Raw genomic sequence first — 23502 nt, 5'->3', positions numbered from 1 at the left:
GTAACTTAGAGCAACAGCATCAAAAAGAATGAAATTACTTAGGGTCTCGGTTCCATTTGTTAATAGCCTAAAAATTAAGAGCTCTAAACTTTCTAAATGCTTTTCAAATGTCACTCAGATTTTTCTGAATCTGTACTCCCTATCCGTAAAATAAAAATAATGTTGCCTAAGTAGCTTACCTTTTGGAAAGGTGTTGAAGCACACGGAGTAGTGTGAGGGTCTCTGTTGTCATCAGGAAGGCTAACAATACCCTAAGTAAAAATACCTGCATAAAATGATGGAAGAAAAGAAGTAGAAAATGGGATGGGTAGTGGGAAGGTGAACTAGCAGTTATTGACAGGATACCGAAGTACGTTGGAGAGGAAGAATGATGAGAGTTGCTGAAAGTGAGAGCTGGTGAGTAGTGAGGTGATTATAGAGCTTAAATAGGAATGGACTGAGTCTTGGTGGCATGAGGCCAGTTGAGTTGTCTCTTGAACGTACCCAGGCTCTTCAAGGAAAAAATCACCCAGCTTACTGCTGTGAAGCACAGAGAAAGAAATAATATTGATTTTTATCTTATACTTGATAATTTGTATTTGAAATTAATTGATTTGAAACACTGGAATTATAGGCAACATTTATTTCCCTCTCACAGTTAAGAAAAAAACGACCTTAATATCAAATCGAAAGCACGTAAATAACTCTGTTCTTGCTTTTATTGTACCTTCCTGGCTTACTAGGATTTCAGCTTAGAGAGAAAGTATTCACTGTCTGGAAGGGGCAGTTTTTATTCATCAGACTTAAGGATTCTGCATACCGATAAAAGAACATCGCGTGTGGCCCTGCCAGCAACTCACTGAGATGAAGCGGCATTAGAATGAGGACATTGAAAACTGAAGGGAATTGATTTCTGTAAAGTGTTCTGTGTGGCTTGACTCACTCACTGCTAGGATTTCTTCTTGTTTTGTGTTTACATACAGCCAAAGAGTGTATGTATTCACGTTTCCAAAAACGTCAGTTTTGGAAGGATTCTTCTTAGGTAAAGATTGTTTTCATATGGCAGGAGACTGAGTTTAATGCAGCTTTTTACTCCTTGTGAGAATTTGCCAGAGCTGTAGCTAAAATTGAAAATGCTGAAATCCCAATTTTGCACTTACCCACTTGGTTATTTTGTAGTCCTTCCTCTTAGATTTGATAATGTGGCCTTTTAGCAGAAGCTTAATACGGGGAAATCTTTTGCTATTCTTAGGTTGTTCCTTTATTAAGGGATAATGAGGGTAATGTTTAAAATTCTCATTTAAAATAGTACATTGTGTAATTCCTAATCTTTTTTTGAACAGCCATGAAACCAAAATTATGGAGGAAGTAACTGCAGTTTGACTCAGACTTGTGTGGATGGTGGAGTTGTGCCTGGCTTTATTCCAAAGGCAATTTGCTTCTAGCATGTACACAAAAGAAATTTGTTTTCTTAATTAGCTCTGTCAGTGCTTGCATAAGGACTGGCCTACTAGCAAGCATACATAACTGTTTTGCAGTGCCGTGTCTTGTACCAGACTGTTATGAGTAAACGTTTTAAGAAACCCAGAACTCCATAAGCTTGTTTTCTCCGTAAAAGTTGTCCTTACACACTCAGGACATGTGAGCACCTGATAAAATCCTCTCTGCAACAGAGGACAATTCAATTTTCCTTTGCTCTTTTGTAGACTTTAAATGGACCGAAGAAGAACTCTGTATGAAAGTTGTAGTTAAAATAGCAATTCGACTTTACTAATCATGATGGCTGGTAGAAAGAACAGCACAGCAAGGGGAATTGTTTTCTCATTTGATTGCATTAGCATTTCATCAGCTTCATGGCTAATTCATGGGAAACCTAAAATGCACGGGCTTCTACAGTTCCCTCTGAAGTGTTCAAGCCTAATTTACATACATTCTATAAATGTTTCAAGAAATAGAGGCAGGATAAAAGGTGGCTGTCTCCTGAGTGCCAGGATACTCAAATGTGTCTACCAGCAACCAGTAGATTATACCTACTGGCCAAGAACAACGTTGGGACTCATTCACTAACTGCATCCAACACTTACCATCGGAAATTAATTGTCAGAGACACTAGTTTTCCGGTAGTATCTGTCTTAATGACCTTATGGCTATAGAACACTTGGCCTGCTGGCCAAAATTGACCTCCAACCTTGGCTTTCAACACTATCTTCTTTTCCTCTCCTTGCTAAGAAACACGCAAGCAAAATTAAAAACCTTCATAATCCTCTAAGTGTCCAATCAAACTGCTAGAATCAAAGGTAATGTAAAATTCAGAGTTACACTTGTGATTTTTGCTGATGGTTTAAATGTTACAGCATAAAACTTGTGCAATGCAGTGGACTGGATCAAAGGTAGCCTGAGTTGTATTTTGAGCTCTTTGTCATCTTGGATGTTTCTGCTTTTCTCCTTCTCCCTCTACACTGTTAGTGTTTGAGGGTGGCGGTATTTATCTGTGATTATGTAGAATACCTAGTACACTGGGATTGTAGCTCTGGTGTAAGTCCTCCCAAACTTGGTGATGTATAATATAGCACATGTTTTTATGAACTAAACTGCACATCTTTATTTTCCCATATAATACTCTTGCAGGCCACCTCAGTGGAAAGTTGCACTGAAGTTTAAAAGCTATGAAGAGTTAAAGAGTAATAGACTTAGAGGTTAAGCACTCTCCAGCACAGTAATAAGGACATACTTAGCAATCGTCACTTCCCAGTGTGTTCTGTACATTATAACGTGATTGCATGACTAAGGTGTGTATGTATGTTCTTATTAATGGAAGCGCTCGTGTTGCTTTTAGATCAAAATGTAGATAGGTAACACTTAAATCAAGAAGCAGGCTAGGCCCCCTGCTGCATAAATTCAAAAGGAAGGAGGACCAAAAACCACACATTATATCTAGAGGCATTGGCTGTCTCCATAGGTAATTCTCTTACTGGTATTTATGGCCAAGAGGAACATGGAGCTAGTTCACAGCTCTGACCTCAGGCAACCCTGTCCATCACACATTGAAACCTGAGCAGGAAGGCTACTATATGTGCTTCTCTGCGGTCACTGTTCCAACCTCCAAGTAGCAGATGTCTCATTTCAAATCCAAACACTTGCCCCCGCAAACTGGAAAAGTAAGTTCCTTACGGCAAGGAAAAATAAGCTGTCTCCAATGGAAAAAAAACTCACACGAGTTAAGTTCTTGGCCATCTGGAACAGTTGTGATGCATAGTTTCACTGGTGCTTGTTGAGGAGAGTAACCTTTCTTTTATCTCCCATATAAACATTCCAAAGAAAGGTTGAGATCTAGCTCTTGGTCAAGCTGGAAAAGAACTTGCTTTGTCAGTATTCTGGCTGATTTTTTTGCATCTAGAAACTACTGTAATCTCTGGCATAAGATGTCTTTAGTAAACTGTGCTCGGAGTTGTGAAGTGAAACGTTCAAAGTGTCGCTAAATAGTTTCTTGAGGTTGTTTGTCTATGTTCTGTTGCACTTTTGCCCTTTAAAGAAGGGCTGTCACACGCTGAGCATAATCTCTTGCTCAGATTAGGCAAGAAGGCCTGCACAGAGACATAATTCAGTTTTTGGCAAGGAAAGTAGATGTTACAACTAGTAACTTCACCAAGCTCTAAACCTGAATGTGACTGGCTGTGTGTGAAGAGTCGGTAAACCCCTACGGATAATCTCATGGTCTTCAGGGCACTATTTATACTCCTGACTGGAGCTGACACTTTTTGCCCTGTTTTCATGCATAAGACTGCTACAAGCAGTCCTATAAAGGATAAAATGATATCCTATAAAGGATAAAGGGACAGTTGTCTAAAAAGGGACATGCTATCTGGACAAACTATCTTTCTACACATTCCTTGTTTTCCCTCGTGCTTGAAAAGTATGTATTTATTTTCTTGTGACTCTGCTACTGTGTTTTATCTAACCCTTTTTCTTCCTATGTTTTTCTCTATATGCCAACAAACCAAGAAGACTCTCCAGAACATGATCTTACATATTTTAGTCATTCTATCCTGCCCCAGAAGCATTTGCACATGGGTCAGATATAAATTTTCACTTCAGTCTGGCTTTTCTGGTGAGTATTGAGGTCCTGGTTCCATTATATGATTCTACAGAACATAATATCGAGGGTAAATATCAAAGGAGCAACAAGGTACTATTAAGTGCACTATAGTCACTAATCTGGAGATGGAGAAACTGCGGACCATCTGAGGAACCTGAAGGTGCACAAGTCCATGAGATGCATCTCTGGGTCCTGAGGGTACTGGCAGATGAAGTGGTTAAGTCACTATCCATCATGTTTGAGAAGTTTTGGCAGTCCAGCGAAGTTCTTGCTCATTAGAAAAGGGGAAACATAACCCCCGTTTTTAAAAAGGTTAAAAAGGCAGACTTGGGGAACTACAGACAGAAAATGGTTGCTAGAGCAGTGTGCAAAGAGAATCCTGAACCACATGGCCTGCAGCTCCTAGACTAAAAAAGCACATTGATGGTGTTGGTGCACATCACCATTCCCCGCATAAATTGTGGAGAAAGGATATAAAGCCCATCACTGTAATCTACAATTTGAGGAACTGAGTTCCTCCTCTGTTACCTGATGAAGTGAGTCAGACTCTTCAGAGTCAGATCCTTGAGGATTCCCCCTGAGACGATGAGCATATCATATGAGACATATGTTCTTTATTTACAATAGCACCACATTCGTCCTTCGATACAATATAGAGTATCTTTCTCCTAGTTCCTTTCCTTTTGGTGTTAAAATCCTGGAAAATAATACCTGTCAACTTCCTCTAACTCAGAAGAGCCATCAGGTTCTCATCATTCTTAGCTGAAATTTTTAGTGATAGTTAAATTATGTGCTAGATTCAGCCACATGATGAATTAAGAAAGTACACTTTGATGGTAAAAGTCAGCTTGTTCAAATTTAAAGTACATCATGCAGTGGGCACCTCTCTAGAGTTTGTATCACTATATATAAGCATAGAACGGACCTTAAAAATAAATCTTACCTAATTCTAATTTTTCTAGCTAAAATAGAAGGAATTTCTTTGGTGCTATTTCAACTGATTAACTAACCACACTCCTTTAAAATGTTCTTATCCTGTGTCAGTCTCTCTTCTATTCATATAAATTAACATATAGGGTCAATCAAATACTGCAAACAAAGGGTTTTTTAAACTTCAGTTTTCCAAGCTACAGTGCTGATCAATGTGGGCTAAAATATAATGTTAGAGAGGTCCCTGCTCGACTATAAACAGGTGTTCTTGTGACCTTACAGCCCCATCAGTGCACTCTTTGAACACTGCATGAATCTTACTGGTTTTAAAATTATTTTCTGCAACACAGACATGACAATCAGTTTTATTTTTTTATTGTTTCCTTTTATAACATTTACACTTGCCTGGGAAATAGAAACTTCTTAGAGCAAGTGAAGAAAGTGAGAAACTCTGAGATGTCAGCAAGTTTAAAAGAGGAAGAAAACAATGCTGGTTACTGTTAAAAATGTTTGCTTCGCTAAGCAAACTTCCTGACTAAGGTAAGGCAAGGAAATACCTTGCTACCTTGTTGATCTAGTCACTTGATATATATTCACGAGTAGCACTCATGAATAGAGTATACAGGATGAGGAAACACAAAAGGGGGTTTTAATTATAAAGCTCACGTACAGAGCTTTCAAAACATTTTGTGTATTCCTGTGCAACATACATTAAATGACTTGTCCCTGTTCTAAAAAGCTGATGATGTAAATGATAAATATGAGTAGGCAAGAAAAAGCAAGCCAAGGTGGACAACACAGATCAATGCTAATTGTAAGGCATGAACAAATGTTACCTGCATTTGTGTTTTCCTTAGCCAATAACAGAATGGATTTCTCAATGTGCATTACCAGAGCGGGTAAAAACAAAAACAAACAAAAAAAGCAGTTAAGTCTGAAGGTGTTTCTGAAGGGACTTGAAAAACATTTGAAATGATTGTTATCAGAAGGGTGAAGTGAGAAGTGGGGTGAAAGTAAAGTGTGAAGATTGAATGATCAGATGTTTGGGTGTGAGTTAATGGAAGTCAGTCGGTTTGGGGACTTGGGTTATTTCTGGTGGTTTGTTTTTTTTTTTAAGAAGTAAAGAGTGCGGGCTAGATTGTCTCAATATTAGGGATAAATGAGGGGAAAAAGTAAATCTAGAAGTCGGAGAAAAATTGACAGTTTTTTTACAAACAATGAGATCTGAGGCGATTAAAGGATGATTAAACGATTTTATGATACTATAACACATTGGTCAGTTTTACTGATTACACATCATTTTCTCAGGTTAGTTCGAACTCAGGGGAAAGGATACGTGAGCTGCAGTAAATCTGCCCTCTTGAGTCAGGGAAAGTGTATACTGTCAGGCTTTAGTCTGGGTCACGGGAACCAAAATGTGCTCAAACACCTCTGAGCATGCAGCAGGAGCTATGACTGTGTACTCCTACCTAAAGAGACAGGAGAATTGTATTTCATCTGTTGAGAATTAAATTAGAACTTGAAAGATTCTGAAACCATCACTGAAAAAAACTATCTTCGGTTCTGTGAAAGAAATAAGCTGGTATATACGATTCATTTTTTAAAAGCTATTTGTTCCAAAACAAGGATGGTGACAGTATTTTACAAATTACCTTTGACAGTAGTATATTTTATGAATTGTCTCGACGTTGTTCTTCCTCTCCTTATGGGCTTATACTGACCTCTCCTATTGCTGCAACGTCCTGCTGTGAAAGCAACAGTACAACAGCAAAGGAAGATGAGAGAAGAGCAGAGAACCACAGGAATCAACCAGACACCCAAATTTGCAGCTTCCCAAGCAGATGCCTCATTATCTGAAGTATAATTCCTACCGCTGTAGCCTTTGGTTTCATTTAAGTGTTGCTTACTGCTGTTCAGACGAGGGGGAGTGGGCATGCGGGAAAACACCTTGGCAGACTCAGATATCAAAGTTGAGGGTACAGACTTCTTGTTTGAGCTGGTGATTGATGTAGTGCTTGCTGAAGTTGTGCTTGTGCTCTTAGCAAAATGATCATCCGGGAGAAATGTTTCTGCCCTGGAATAAGTAGTAACTTCAGTTTTTTGGCTTGTGGTGGAGATGTAAGTGTTTGCTGTTAAGCCATGGCTAGTGGTAGAAGATGGAGCTTGGCGCAGAAGAGAACTTGACGTGGCATTATGATGCTGGCATCTTTCCCACTCAGTGGTCTTTGTGCTGTTTTGCCTTTCATATTTACTCAGTGATTGAGTATTTGGCTCCTTGGATGTCAGTTTTTCAAAGATGAGAAGATCTGGATCAATCCTTGTTAAATCATAAATATGTTAGTTTATGGGTTAAAAGCTCATCTGCACACCCACGAAAGGAGCACATGGAGATAGTGGCAGGTCGAGGAGCCCAAATAATACCCATCAACACCTTTTGGACTGGGGGTGTCACTGCCTAGGGTTATGGGACATGTTACGGGATGCAAAGGATGTGCAATTTGGGATTGGACAGGATTTACTGTAGGATGCTTAGGGAAGGAACCAAAGTGAGGAAAGAGAGGGATCTACACTACCGGGGAGTAGGGGAGTCCTGGCAAGCTCGGGGGTGGGGGGTGTGTCTGTACCAGCAACTGCAGGGCTCTGCCCTCGGGGGCTCATAGTCTGGGTGACAGCAACTGGGGAGACTGGGGTCCAGACTGGGCTAACTGAGCATCTGAGCCCACCTGCTGGGGGGATTCGTACTGTACATATATGTGTATATATCACAGAATCCCAGAATCATCTCGGTTGGAAAGGACCTCGAAGCTCCTCCAGACCAACCATGACCCTCCCCCTGACCATTCCCACCTCCCCCAGATCCCTCAGCGCTGGCTCAGCCCGACTCTTCAACCCCTCCAGGGATCCCGGGGACTCCCCCCTGCCCTGGGCAGCCCATTCCAACGCCCAACAGCCCCTTTTGCACAGAAATCCTTCCTCAGAGCCAGCCTGACCCTGCCCTGGGCAGCTTGAGGCCATTCCCTCGGGGCCTGGCGCTGGCTCCTTGGCTCCAGAGACTCATCCCCCCTCTCTGCCCCCTCCTGGCAGGGAGTTGCCGAGGGCCAGGAGATCTCCCCTCAGCCTCCTCTTCTCCAGACTGAACCCCCCCAGTTCCCTCAGCCACTCCCCAGCAGACCTGTGCTCCAGACCCTTCATATTTTTTATATACATATATATATATATATATATATATATATTCACTAGGAGATCTCCATCCTGTGCAGCCAGAAGAAGCAGGAGGAGGCTCTTGGTGGTACCTGTGTTCATGTGTCTGCTTTACGCGTCCGTCTGCGTTACCTGTGCGGCTGGCTGTGTCTGTATGTGTGCTTGTGCTATGTGTGTGGGCTCGTTGTGCACGTGCCTAATGGGAATACTGGTTGGATCTGGGGACATGAGCAGTGGTAGCCTCCAATCTGGTGTGGTATTTTCCCCAAACATAGTATTGATTAGGTACTCAGAGCATGAATTTTGAGAGCAGAGTGTCTCCCTAAGGTCCCTTCTCATATACTGAATAGAAGAAAGGGGGGAAGTATTTTCAGAAGTAGGTACATTAATGAAAAGACTAAAAAGTCTGATGCTTTTTTAGCATTACATTTTACTTCAGTAGATCTTCTAGCACAGCAACTGACCTAGTGTAATTTTAACATTTCCTATCATTGCTGTTTTCAGCCTTTATAAATGGAATGCTTAATTACCTGTTGTGATGTTGTACAAAATGACATTGATTCGAGCCTTTAGTATGCAACTTTCCAATGCTGGGCAAGACACGTGCAGGCAATTCATATTCTCATGAATGGCGCCATGGTAAAACACTGCTAGATTGCAAGAAACTATAATACAAAAAGAATAAAGTTTATCTTACTAGCGTAATGACACTTGCATTTTGCATGCTATTGATATTTAACATCAAAAGATTGTTAATACTGGGCAGCTCCATAGTACTTTAAATCTGTGATTCTCTCATTATCATGCAAACTAATTAAGCATCCAGTCAGAAAAGCAGAACTACTTATATTCTTATTTTACATCTGGAGAAAAGGAACAGAATAACCATCTGAATTATAAATGTGTCTCTGATTAAATAAAATGATAGGTTTTAGCTTGTAGTCCCCCTACCAGTTGCCTTCCTTCACGTCTCAGATGCAGTGAGTGGATCATTTCTGAGAATAAAGTTATCAAGGAAGACAACTTTGAGGTGTTCTCTGTTATGTAATGCACCTGTCTACTTGAAACCATACTCCAATCATTCATTTCACCCAAACTGTTAAAGAATTGTCCCGAACTACAATAAGTAAGTGACATCCTGCCCTGCTGCCAGTTGCTCTTTGTATTCCTTGTTTGCCTTTGGGCTACTGTATTTCTGTGAATAGAGGAGTTTAGATAATTCTTCATTTATGTTTGGAGGCTCAGTTTTATCTTCCCACATCAGAAATCAGGGCTAAAGTAATAATGAAAAAAATGCCTGAACAACTTGACACTGAAACACAAATTTTCAAAAGTATATAGATGCATGAGTCCTAGTGGCTTAAGAATTAGATTAAAAATATAAGCTAAAATAGTTATGGTTAGAGTCACACTATATTAAAAAGCAAGAAAGATTCTTCTTTTAGAGTCTTACTGTACATTAAAATCGCAAGTCAAAATCTCAAGTCAAAAGATTTTATTTTATTGTATCAATGTGCTTGAAGCAGGATCAATGTTCATTTTTGGTCTAGTTGTACAAAGTTTGGGGGTTTTTATTTATTTCATTTTACTTGCCTTGATTGTAACCACCACTGAACTACTATGGCTACCTGCAATTCAAAATGTATTGGTAAGGGAGGGACAGGGCTTTAGAAATGTATTCTATTTACTTAGGCATTTATTCTGAATGTTTTTCTGACATTTGTAAGTAATGAAAATAATGTGTAATGCTTCTGCAGCGAGCAACAGAAAAGGTCATACAACTCTTTCCATTTTAAGTGTAACTAAAAAAAATAAAAATACAATCCCTAGTTTATCTACACGAGAAAAATAAGAAAATACAATAAACCTAAGTTTATTATCTTTTCTGTATTATTTGTATTTTTTCATCTAGTAGCCTTAATACTGCATCATAGATGTAACACGGTAAAGACATGCCTTAAAAAATGTTTTTTTCCATCACAATGAACTTTTCTGCCCTAAGAGCGAAGCATTATTTAAAAAAAAAAAAATGTATACAATTAATTGAATAAAAATTTGCAATGAAAATTCAGTCTGTATGTCTGAACAATACAAATTGAGCAAATCTATGGAAGAAAAATATTGTGGTAGAGGTGCTGTTACAGAATTTATGTTGTCTTGTGTTTTTTAGCTACTTACATATCAAGGTTGTCTGCCTAGCTGAAATGAAAACAGTAATATTGACAAATAAAACTGGGATCCTAGATTCTAACGATATCAAGGTAAAGAGATGAGTTGTCATCAAAGCTAAATCAAAGATGACAATCGGCAACTTTTCTTTCACTGATACAATTTTCATTTTCATGTCTAGTTAGGCTTCATCATTTTCCAGTTCTGTCGTAGGAACGTGAGCTTAGAGTAGATATTTCTGAAAGCAGGGCTGGTACAAAGAAGGTAATGGTTACCAAAACGATAGAAGAACATAACTTGTGGAAGACAGAATGATAATCTTACAGGGATTATAGAAAGCTTTGGCTTCATTAAGTACCAATTGCTTTACATTTTTCTTTCAAAGGTTAGAAACATTTTGTAAGGGTTAGAGAAGCATATTTAGCCAGTACATAAGTATTTTGATACAGGCATTTCTACAGGTAGTATGTAAAAAACATTTACTTCTAGGGGCAAAGGAATTTAAAATCCAGGGACTATTTTTAAGAAAATAATTCTGAATATAGAAATATTTCTAGGCATCAATAAACGTTCTGCGTCATTTTTAGCGTAGCTTAACAGTTTAAAAGACAAAGCTCTTCAAATATTTCTGTGAAATATCTATGTAGTATTTACTTTCCTGTGATATCTTTTGTTCAAGGATTCTTAAACACTGCAAACACTAATGGTATGACTTCAGTATGGTATTACTGAAGTAATTGTTTGAAAAATAAAAATTTTCAGGTATTTGTTCACATTGATGATTTTTTTCTTCCAACAGAAAACTTGTTCTCTTGCATCACACGTAGCAGTATGTACCCTTGCCTTCAGCCCTGGGTATACATTGGTGGGGCTTTCGTCAAAGAATGGATGTTTTGTGCTAATATTTTTTTTTTTTTTCAGTGTGATACATGAATACTATTCAGGTTTCTGATATAAAGACTATCTTATTTAAGAATATACAAACCACCTGAAAATACATGCATTTTGGGGGAGGAAGGAGTGAAATCTTTGAATCCTTTCCAGTCTTCCACAGTTCTGTTGTCATTAGAAACTCTTTTTTAGCACAGCATAATTATGAATGTTTTTCATTTTAATTATTATTTTGCATCCTTTATGAAAGCAACATTAAACAGTAGGGAAAAAAAATCTCATCTGAAGAACCTAGCTTCTGTGGCTATATTCTCTTTAGGATCTGTGATGGATTTCATTTCATAAAATCAGGTAAGAAACATGTCACATTGTTTTTTAAGGAAGGACAGGTTCTTTGGTCAGGAGAAATACTTTAAAAGCATGCTATAAGGCTTTTTGCATTGGTTTGGGGAGTATAAATGACATTTTATTTCTTGTTTTTAAATTACTTCCAAATTTATTTTTATATTGTAAGATTAGCTTTCAGTAACTGTGCTATTACTAAGAATCCAGCAAAGAAAATTCTCTTATCAAACTTCTTATCAACCACTCTTAACAATTATCTTAAAATTATCTTAACAAACTCCTTATCAACAAATATTGTGAGTTTTGCAGTCAAGTTTAGTCACCACAGACACACACTCCATGTACACTCCTAAAATACACTTCTAGAGTGTATCAATGCAGTGTGATACAGAGAAAGTATAGACTTGGGTTTAAGACAAGCAATGATTTTTCTTATTTTTATTCTGAGTCTGAGTTTACAAGGCTAGAGAAAAGGGGTTGCCTGCTGAGTAACTGCTGTTATTTATTGCTATAACTTTACTGTTTCTATATGTTATACTTGAGTTGCACCAGAAACATGATGTAAACACAGAACAAGAGAGTGCCCTCTTCAAGAAAATGAATATTCTTGTATTTCAGAGAAGGTCAAATTGTGTGTTCCCTCCCTTTTCCCCCTCACCATGTCCTAGCCTAGTACCATACTCCATGAAGAAGAGTCCTGTTGGAATCAGTGTCACTGATTTTTCTCTACAGGTGTAGATGATGGTGATGGATACCGAAGAGTTATTAACATTGGCATTGCCCACAAACTTTGTAACAGACGTCTCAAATTTCAAAGCAGACCCTAAGATTTTCATGTTTCTAGTGTAATCTTCTAAAAAATTCAGATTATCAAATTCTGCTTTATGGGACTGAAGATAAGGGAACAGTTACAATGTGCCTCTGCTTTCCTTCTTGCCTCAAAAAAATACAGATAGCCTTTTTTTTTTTTTTTTTTTTTTCCTCTGACTATTTATTCTTTAAATAAAGGAATGTTTATATAAAAATTACCCAAAATGTTTTTCTTCATCTGCTGTGATCTAAATTTTAACGTGTGCCATGATCTTGATAATAAACACTCACCGTTCCTCAGAAGGCAGCAGGTTCTGCTGCACTGTTGGGGTGAGGCTTCTGCAGAAATCTTCAGCAGCTGGGCTCCCCTCTTCTGCGATTCCCGCAGGTCAATCAGGAGACCTGGGAAGCGTCGGATCCAGCAGTTCTTGTAAAAGGTAGTGGGTGAGCAGAGAGAATCTGTCTCCACAGCCAAACCCAGAACCAACAGCGCTTCTGCTATTGCCACCAGCAGAACCATTTCTTCAAAGTAACGGGCTCCGTCAGCACACGTTCTCCTCCATGGATGCACTAACGTTTGGACCAGCATTTTAAGAGACAATCTCTTGAGTGGTGAGCATAGTGCCAGTTCTGCTGGGGATAGGAGCCAGGGGATGTTTTTTCCAAACAATTCCCATGATACTGTTTGGGCAGCTGCTGGAAGGAAGCAGCCATTTTCTGAGCTACATCCGACTTATAATAGTTACTACTGTTCTTCTCTAACTTAATTATTTGCAGACAGTTTTTGAGAGACAGAAGGCATAGGTTGGTTTTAGTCATTCAGAGAACTTGTTTCTTTGGTCCCCAGATTGTGGTTTTTGTTCTGCTAAGACCAAATTAGGCAGGCAGCCTTAACTTGTGGTGAGTAATGGTGAGCTCAGCGTTTTGTTTCACCTCAGCCCTAAAAGTATGCAGTGGTCACTTGAGAGCAGGTCTGCCACTTTGTTCAGGCACACTATTACACTCAACACAGAAGAAACAGCTAGTTTCTTAACACTTTTTGAATTATCTGGTGGTGGCAAATACAATTTCCTTCTTTACTAACAAAATGAACTATCTTAAGTCTGTCTCCAGCCAGAAGTGGAAATTTGTCCTTCTTCCTTACTCTGTTTTGGTTGCAAGAATAAAACAATTTGCAAAGATGAATATGACGGGAGAAGGCTGTAACCTAGACTTATCTCCAGTCCAGACAGGTAATCAAAATCCTGCAACTGATACATACATTTAAAAATACTGAGCAGTCTATATGGGTCTTTCCGCACTCTGTATGGATTTAAGCTTGGAAAAGGCCTGTGAGAGTGAAAGAAAATATAGTTGGCATATAGGAAGGCAATTTTCCAAGCACCTGGTCTGAAACCTGAAACTCCCAAGTGTTTTGTTTCTTAAAAGGACCCAGTCTGATCCCCGATTCCCATTTCTGTATGCCCTTCATACAGAAGGGCTTTAAAATATTACAGTATATGAGTTCATTTAAACTCAATGGACTGTATAGTGATGTTGAGAGAATTAGGTAAAAATACAATTATCTGCAATAAAAATTGTCTGTTGAATATATAAAAATATTTTAGACTGCATTTTTTTCCTTCCGGATGAGATTTCCCCAATTCTACATGAAGTATAGATCAGTTACATGGAGGGGAGGAGCCTCAAACTAATTTTAATTCTTTAGTCATTATAGCTGGTGTTTGTTTTGCAAGACAAGGCCCCCAGTTTGGAAACAAACTGATATTGTTTATAATTTTGTTCCTTTACAGAGCTCCTTAGAAGGTGACCAGACTCAGAGCAGGTTAACTTGTTGATCCAATAGCAAGATCAAGGCATTTATTTATTCATTGGAACTACTGACTATAATTAGGATGATGCCAAATAAACGTCTGGTTTTATGCAGACTGCATGTCTGTTGTGGGCAATACGTGAATTAAATTGTTACGAAGAGCATAAGAGGGTAATTCTTTAAGCCTCTGTCCTTGTGGTTTTTTATTTAGTACTTGTGGTTTTTTATTTAGTTTTGATAGTTTGATGTGCTTTATTTTTATTTTCATCTCCTTGAAAACCACTGCTTAAAACCTTAAATATGTTTCAATACACCTGTTAGTTTGCATTCAGTGGACTGCACAGGGATGTTTATAGGCATTTATCTATCATTGCCACAAGCACTATTGACAGTGTATTTTTCTAAAATTTTTATTTTGGCTTTCCAAACATTCCAAGGCATCACTTGATACAGAACACACTCAGAATTTGGAAAGATATGCCCGTATTTTGGCATTACCTCCAGCATTTCGTATGAATTTTGGATCTATTTTGTTCTGTAAGACTTGCACGCAAAAGTGTTGATTTCTGAGTGCTTTTCTCAATCTTACTCTTCCCGTATCTCCAAGAAGAGAAATCTAGAAGATTCTGAATAACTTGAGGAGGCATTTAACAAGGAGATTAAACTGATACGAAACATTTATTTATACTGGGTAAAGCTGAATATGTCTTTAGCCCATTTAAATAAATAGAATTATTTGCATGAGCAAAAAAATAAGATGTAATAGGTAGCTTTAATGGTATATGTAACATAAAGATTATGCTGTCTTAGTTCCTCTGCTCTTGTCTATTTGAAGCCTTTCAAAGTGTATGTGTATATAACAAATATGTTTACTTCTTCCTTTTCAGGAAAAGAGAAATAATAAAGGACTACTCCTGTGACCTACTTCAGTTAAACAGACCTGACATTTCATACAATTCCTTTGATTTCGGTCCAGACATTAAGATAAAGTGCGAGACTGGATGTGAACGTGCCTGAGCATCTAAGCATCTTTCAGACCATTCAATAAGCCTTTCTCTATCACCCTGTTGTACATAAATAAACCAATTCTCAAGAACCTGTTACTTCCATTGAGACATTCACCAAACACAGTAAGTGAGAATACTCACTGTGCATAATATTTAATTATCTATTTGTAAAGATAGGCTTCAGTAACCAGTCCTGTTGTGTACAGATCTATGTGTTTTCAATGTATATTTAAAGTCTCTTTTTTTGTTTGGCACTGTTTGCCAATAGACATTTTGCTAGTCTCAATACCTTCGTGTTTTTATTCTGTTCTGCTGTGTGCTTCAACCAAGCAGCCTTTTTTTCCTTTTTGTTACTTGCCATTCCTTCTCCCTTCTCCATTTCTGAATAAATTAGAAGAGCAGGAATAGCTGCAGGGAAACTTTTTATTTAATGAAATATAAAGAGATTGAATTAAATAAGTAAATAAATGGCTGCTTTAGGCAATTTCCTTTACAAACTGAAAAGTTCTGTCTGTTAAATTTCAGAGTCTTCTGCCAGCTTCCCCACAGTTTCTCTTCGACTTTTCTATGGGGAATGCATACGTATAATTTAATGGTAAAGTTTTAAATCACAAAACAGTTTTGCAAGAAGGAAATACCCGAGTCTTACCTGCAAGCCAGTGACCGACTGTTCCATGTGCTCTGCGAGGAGGGATCAAGAGACTTTTACAGTTAGTAAGGAGTCTGTGCCCAGTATCAGACCAGCACTTCATGTTATTTAGTAATTCTTTTCATCGGTCCTCTCAAATTTCTTCCTGGAAAACGGAAAGGCAGTTGCCTGTTTTCTTTGAGAACGTGGATGTCTTCGCAGACCTTTCAGTAAAAGAGATATAAAGGTACCTGCCAGAAAGGAAGAGAATGATCTTTTTAGTGATTCTTCTTATAAACAGAACAGTACCTGAAGTTTTCCACCTGGGCGGCAGTGATAATGGCACAATCCAAAAGCTTCCTAGCACAAAGGATTCATCATCAGGCATTAACTCTTTTTTTGCCAAATATAAACAAAAGCAGACAATTTCCCCATGTAAAATAACAGATATATACTGATATTTGGATCTATATTTAGCTTATATGGAATATATGGTTCTAGTACTCAGAATATGAACAGACCAGAATTGGGATCTGTGTAGTACACAGATAGTATCGGTGTATCCAAAACTACCCTGCACATTGGCTTTGTTCGTGGGTCATCTGTTGCCCACACTGTTACCGTCCCGTGTTTCTCTGCTGAATGTCTCGGGGTCCCCTCTCCACCCTAATAGGGGAGCACAGTCAATGTCCTGGGTCAGGCTGAAGCTTGGGCAGTGATCCTGTGGGAGACGGTGGTGTCAGTCCCAGGCAAGGCTGGTGCTAGTTGTTATGTCCCAGACAAGGCTAGTGCCTCTCTTTGATAGTTTCTCCTTCCTTCTGCTCTGTCAAGGATGGTTAAGCCAGTATGATCAGGGAGACACACATCCCTCATGGCAATGCAGACCAGACAAGAGAGGATGGTTGAGCCTCCTGTTTGCATCTTCCTTTTCCCAAGTAGATGAGAGGAGAGGAGAAGAGATTCTCCCTGAGGCTCAGGTGCAGCAATGTGACGCTCACTGATGCTGCCATGATGATGCTGAAGTACCCAGCAAATGATTGCTGCTAGCACAGACCCAGCCTGTCTCAGGTGTGGGAAGAGACCAGTGCTAAGTGTGTAAACCAATTCTTCTCCGATGCACTTAAAGTCATACATGTTAACTTAAACCATCTGTGTTTTAGGTTCTCTGTTACAGAGCTACTGAAAGACGACAACTACCATATGAGGAGTGAGACCAAAGCCTGCAGTTTCCCAGGTGAGGTCTGAATGTGCCTATGTCTTCCTTTGAACATCAGTAAGCTTATTTAATCAAATGTGCAACGTAATTCCATGCAACATCAGCCCTAATAATCTCCACCGAGGTCAGTGGGGCTCTGTGCCCGTGTTGCGCTCCACGTGAATAAATTGAATTGCAGGCCTATGTTGAAATCATCTTGATCTCATTTTTCTTAGATATCTACATGTGTTTTCCCTTTATTACAGAAGCATTAAGGTCAACATTTTAGTTAAGCTATGTATTTTGACAATGCCAGAATATGTCACTGTAACTCTATTATAGTACAAGAGTTATAAAATACTAATGTAATGAATCATGAAATAATGAAATGTAAAAGTACTTTGAAAAAAGATACCCAAGCAAATCTTTTTGACGTTACTGAAATACTGCGCTCACTTTCTTTCTCCTTTAAAATTTCCTTGAAATCAAAACATTCTTGCAAAATGTCTTGAATCCAACAAAACAGCATTTTTTGAGAGAACCGTTTTGTCAAAAACAGCTATTAGTGGTCAGGTTTTGGTTTGGAGCAATATATCAAATTTTTAATTTGACCTTCTTCAAGGTTTGGGACGGCTGGGTCCAAGACTCTGGTTTCAGCTCCATCCCAGCAACATGGTAAAAAGAGGAGAAATATTACAGTTCCTGTTCCTGGGACTTTGTGCAAACTCTTTTTTAAAGTCTTCTTTAGAGGGCCTGCCAGGCCCTGAGATTCTCTCGGAGCCTGACTTCAGACTAATTCTGGTAAAATCTCTGCACGAAAGCTGGAATCTCTGTGTTCAAACAAAGAGCAACAGAAGTCTTAGCCAGATTAAATTTATACAAATATAAATCTACTGGCATACATATAAACTGGAGCCAAGGTTTATGACAAAAGGCGCAATGTTTAGCAAACACTAATGAATGAATGCTGATTTATGACCGAACTTGAAACTAGGCAAAGGGGATGGAGTTTCAATATTGTGATGAATTTTATACAGCCGAATCCTTAAAGTCTTCCATGCAAATTACCATTCATCTTACCTAGTTATTATGTACTAAAATTCAGCTCTGCCTGTCTGCAGCAGGATTTGAAAATATAGGCAGTTTTAAAAGCACCCAGTTCACTGTCATCTAGACAGAGCTACACAAGAAAATTCTGGCTGGGGATGCACAATGCGTTTGTGCAGAACAAACATCCCTACCAGGGGGTTCAGCAGCAAGGCAGAGAGCTCCAGCAGCCTGACCCTCATTCAGGTTTTGTCAGGGAACACTTCACCTGAGAGAGCTTCAAGGAAATTCCTTACAGGGCCTTTGGCATAAAAACTGGAATGGCTTGAACGGCACTGTAAGGATTTACACACTCATGTCTCCATTCTGCTGTCTGGTGACTGAACTTTCTCCTCATCCACTAGCACACAGACTATTGGAGCAGTTTGCTGCCCAGAGGGAGCTCAGTAGCACACACTTTAGTATCAATCATTAAATTTGACTAAAGCAGGGATAATTTAAGTACTTGACAATAAATAACCAGTATTCCAAAAAAATACCACTCCAAGTATTTTTTCAGTAGTGTTACAACATACATTTGTTGCAAGGAATCAATATTGAATAGCACATCAAAAGCAGAAAAATTAAACCGAAAATAATAAGGAATAAAGTCTAAACAAGTGCTTTTAGAAATAGGAGTGCCTTTTTTTTTTTTTTTTTTTTTTTTTTTTTTTTTTTTTTTGAGTAGCATCACTAACGGCATTGGTCAAGAAGTGCTTTTTTTGGCTGCGAATCTGAAAAAAAATAATTTACCTTTATTTAACAGCTCATCCTTCACAAATGATAGAGATTTCAGATGAAATAAAATTATGCTCCAGTCAGTTCCTCTCAGAAATGCCAACATCCTTTAGAACACTGATATTTTTAATGCTGAAATACTGCAGGATATTTCCTATGTTCCACAGATGCTTACTTTGTATCCTGTGACAAGGAAAATACTAAACAATGGCAGCAGTTGTGAATCCTTTCCAAAAGACTAATTCCTCTCTTGAGTAATTCCACTATTACTCAATACACAGTTCCCTGGCAGTACAGTGCAATTCCCTGGCGTCTCAGAGGGAAGAATGTGGCACTTTATATTTTATATTAGATAGCACGTATATTTTAAATATCCCCTGATTTGGTTCCAGTTCACATTTTAGACTAATAAGGCTGAAAGGAATTCAAATTTTCCTTTGTTTTTTTCCCCTCTATGTGGTCCTTTCCTTAGAGCAATCAGGTTGGTGTTACTTTCTGGTTCTCATGTATTATCCATGTGTCTGTGTTGAATCAAGGGAAGGTTTGCCTAAAACGAACACAAAACCTCTGCAGTCTTCCTTTAGGCACTGTCCTGGTGCTTGAGGGTTTGGTTCTCTTCTGCTGCAGATTATTTGTGTGATCTTGGGTTAGACCCACAAAGAAAGTCAGGCTAAATTTCATGATGTAAACCAGGTTTCCTGCCAAGAAAAGCATTTGTCAGTCTGATTCCCAGTCACTGGTACTTCTGTCACCCGTCTTGTGACCTTACCAGTCAGGAGACCCATCCTACCTACCACACAAAGCCGTGGAGTGGTTCACAGAGGAAAAACAAGTGGCCATGGGTTTTTTTTAAATAAATCTAAGCAGTGTTAAATACTTGAAGTGAATCTAAAGTGTAAGCAGGCTTCAGTCTTAGCATACAGAGCAGGCTTGCACCAGCCCTATACACATCCCCTGCCAGTCAGGAAGCAGGAGCCGAGTTCCACGCGAAACAGAAAGCAAACTACTTCTGTCTAGTTCTCTCTGGCTTTGCTTTTCCTAGCTTTGTAGCAGTAGTTGCTCCTGACTCTCTGTGTTTCCTTGCTTTTGCTATGTTGGAAAAGTCAGCGGGCTATAGAAATGCATTCCCAGGCAGAGAAAGGGTCAGAAGCTTAGGTTTTCCGTATCATGGTTGAACGATCTATTACAATGTAGCTGCTGTATTAAAAGAGCTTCTTCCATTTCCAAGTCTTTCTAAAAGAAAAGAAGACTCTCTTCAGCCTTGGAAATAATTCAGGCATTAACTACATGAAAATAGTTCAGGCACCAAGCACAGGAAAAAGTGTCTAGACTGTGAATCCCAAGCAGAAATGGCCATCTCAACTCTAGAGTGAGAGCCCTTATTGACACTCTCTGGTGCCTTCCCGCTCCATTTGTTGGCACTTGAGAATACTTTTCCTTGTGATAAATTTTGTCTCCCAGGCACTGTAAAGAGAGACCTGGAGGTTTTGCCCCAGAAGCCAGACTCTAAAAGCTAGGTATTGAAAATCTGAGCACGGTTACCCTTGTCTTCCCCTCTGTGTAAATGTCTTGCTCTTCAGTATATGTTCTTTTATCACACACTCATTTCACATCTACCATGATACAAACTGGTTTTCGTGTTGTTTCATGCTTCAGCGTGTTCTTAAAGAGTAATAGATGGTCTTTCATATTTGTTTCAAAGATCATGCAAGTCTTTCACAGCTCTTAACTCCAGATATTGACTTTGTAGCTCTAGCACTAGGGTTCCATTTTTAAGTTTGGAAAATAAATTTCTTGCTCTCTTAAGATCAACCAAGATGATTGCTTGTGAAACAGCAAGACCTTCTCTTTGATTTCGGTATAATACTATTTATTATTGCTCTTAGTGTAAAACAGTATAGCTGTGGACTCGGAGACACATTAAATTATCCCTACAAATATGGAACAAAAAGGTAGTCCTTGCCTTTGCAGTGTAAGGACTATATAAGCACACCATACAGACTGACTGATTAGCGTAGTAAAAAAACAAGGGAACTGCCCTGTCAGCACACTCTGATTTAACGCAATTGCCCAGTCCTAAGCCTGGATAAAGCAGAGATAGCTGACAATCAGCCTAGTAAAAACAACGGATTAAGGAAACAGATTTAGGCTTTTTGCAAAAGTGGCCATTCAACAAAGAGTACTGCTGACCCCTTGTGCGTGTGACAGCTCCTGATTAAAGCCATATAGAAGTCAGTGCTCTCGAAAGTTGCCTGGCAGGAAAGAAATACTTTTTAGTATATGACAGAACTGATCCAGTCTATTTAAAACCCCATGGACTGTGAGGAAGATGGACATGAAATCCTTGGCAGAGTGGCAGGTGCAGGCACAGAAGCAACAGGAAAGCACATAAGTCAACAAAATAAATTCTCTGTCTATCCAGGCTGCGGTGTCAACACTTTGAGAGAATACAATTTACCATAATCGACTACACGGGAAAAAAATCACTCACCAGTTAGGAGCTAACTTACTGATACATCAAATATAAGAGACTCCAAAACAGATGTCTAAAGATGGCAATCATACCACCTCGTTGGCAGTCATACTGTATTCCAAAAGGGGAGCTTAATCGCCACAACAGACACAAACTCTCTGTTTACCTCTGGAGTATAAATGATTGCTTGAAATATCCACCCATGGGAATTAAAGTAGAAAAAGGAAATAGGGGTTGGACTCTTGCTGAAGTGGTAAGACACTTCTTGTGTGTGATGTTCTTTTCAAGGTTGAACCTGAGGCAGAGAAAAAAAAAAAAATCCAGTGCTCAAACTCAAGCTTCAGCTGGGTGTAAGAAACTCGAAAAGCCAGATGATGCAGTGCCTCATCAAGAAAACAAGACAGGAAAGTGAAATTTGCTAATTAACTAAATATTGAGGGAGAATGAAAGAGGAACACAAAACAAGCAAAGGGTGAAACTCAGTAGGAAAGAGATAATGAGAGGTTAGTGACCTAGCAAGGGTCTGAGGCTGCTGAAGAGAGCTCTTTGGAACTCTCTGTAAAATTTCTAAAATTTCAGAACTGGGCCCTTCGAAAGCGAGATGATGAAAGTGTGCTTTGAAGTGGGGTGGTAACCGAAAATACACAGAAATCTACCTCACCTTAACAAACGCTTTTATAAAAGTCATCAGATAGAGTTAAGAAGCTGAAGATCAACAAAACGGTGAGAGAGGCTCCTTTCGCAGGGGAAATGCTAAAAAGCAAACAACTTTTTCTTCCTTTAAAAACAAAACCAAACCAAAAAAAAAACCCCAGCGTTAATACCACTCTGAAGAGTTGTCATGGGGGAAATAATCCCTTCTGAGTAGTGAAAATGGGGAGTTGTCTGAAAACTGAGCAACCTGCAGTAACTGAAGATGAGTCACATTACTGCTAACGGGAAATGTTTTCTATGGTCTGCATTACATGGGATGAAGGAATTATCTTTATAAAGTTAAAAAAAAAAAAAAAAGATATTTTTAAATGCTTTATATTAAGCATCATTTTATAGCAATACACAGAATGACAGACTTCCTCATCTGTCTTTTTTTTTTTTTTTTTAAAAAAAAAAGGACTGTCGTTATGTTTTAAGAGTGTAACCAGGCAAACAGCAGAACAGTCGCTTTGTCCAAGATGCTCAGGTGTTAATTTGCTCTTTCGTTATTCGGGTCAAACAAAGTCAGGGCCCTGGTGTGTAGATCGCTGCCATGAATAACGCAGATGTCCTATTGCAGGACCTGAAATAGAAAAGGTAGAGTGGCAGAACAGGTTATATCGTATCTTTATAGGCCAAACCAGGAGCTGAGACACCGAGGGACTTACGCCGGCGGAATCAGGAAGCAAAATTATGTATCGTACTTGTCCTTCCTAAATCCGACGGCTGCACTAGAGCTGCGAGGTGATGGTTTTTGTTGACTTTCGGCAGTGAATGCCACAGTGTGAAGACGCCGAGGCATCAGGCTGACTCCAGTGCTGCCTCCTCCTCTCCGCCTGTGCACGAATACATCCACGCATACCATATTTATTTGTTTTTTCACCCCGAGTGTGTGGTTGGGGAATATCCCCCCTTTTTGGGGGTCACAGATGTACATTTGTGGGGGAACATCCCCCCTTTTTTTGGGACACAGAAGCATATTTTGGGGGGAATATCCCCCCTTTTTTGAGGAGGCAGAAGCACATTTGTGGGGGAATATCCTCCCGTTTTGGGGACGCAGAAGTACATTTGTGGGGGAATATCCCCCCTATTTTGGGCACACAGAAGGACATTTATGGGGGAATATCCCCCCTTTTTGGGGACACAGATGTACATTTGTGGGGGAACATCCCCCCTTTTTTGAGGAGGCAGATGCACATTTGTGGGGGAATATCCCCCCTTTTTTGGGGACACAGAAGCACATTTGTGGGGGAATATTCCCCCGTTTTGGGAACACAGAAGTACACTTGTGGGGGAATATCCCCCCTATTTTGGGCACACAGAAGTGGGGGAATATCCCCCCTTTTTTGGGCACACAGAAGTACACTTGTGGGGGAATATCCCCCCGTTTTGGGCACACAGAAGTACACTTGTGGGGGAATATCCCCCCGTTTTGGGCACACAGAAGT

The 23502-nt window shown here is 39.2% G+C and overlaps 1 protein-coding gene and 1 long non-coding RNA gene across 3 annotated transcripts; one reads left to right on the top strand and one right to left on the bottom strand.

The window, feature by feature from the left end:
• Window positions 1-16: 16 nt before the first annotated feature.
• Window positions 17-16282, bottom strand: MANSC4 (MANSC domain containing 4). 2 transcript variants are annotated; one of them, XM_026867202.1, is made up of 5 exons: window positions 16121-16282; window positions 15891-16035; window positions 12713-13117; window positions 8737-8871; window positions 17-7323 (listed from the first exon to the last, which is right to left on the bottom strand). In XM_026867202.1, exons 2-5 carry the CDS (start codon window positions 15991-15993, stop codon window positions 6647-6649), a joined length of 1320 nt encoding a protein of 439 aa, XP_026723003.1. In that variant the 5' UTR covers window positions 15994-16035; window positions 16121-16282; the 3' UTR covers window positions 17-6646. The 2 variants fall into 2 exon arrangements, with proteins under 2 accessions (XP_026723003.1, XP_026723011.1); XM_026867210.1 differs by having other exon boundaries at window positions 12713-13114; window positions 15891-16282.
• LOC113490672 lies at window positions 12939-17314 on the top strand. The gene is made up of 4 exons (XR_003400285.1): window positions 12939-13033; window positions 13535-13653; window positions 15122-15364; window positions 17030-17314. It is a non-coding gene; the product is annotated as an uncharacterized LOC113490672 (long non-coding RNA).
• The last annotated feature ends 6188 nt before the right edge of the window (window positions 17315-23502 follow it).

This window comes from Athene cunicularia, assembly GCF_003259725.1.
Source record: "Athene cunicularia isolate RWA chromosome 1 unlocalized genomic scaffold, athCun1 chr1_part2, whole genome shotgun sequence".
Classification (NCBI taxonomy): Eukaryota; Metazoa; Chordata; class Aves; order Strigiformes; family Strigidae; genus Athene; species Athene cunicularia.
Note: the sequence above shows the minus strand (reverse complement) of the source record. Positions and strands in the feature narration are given on the sequence as shown.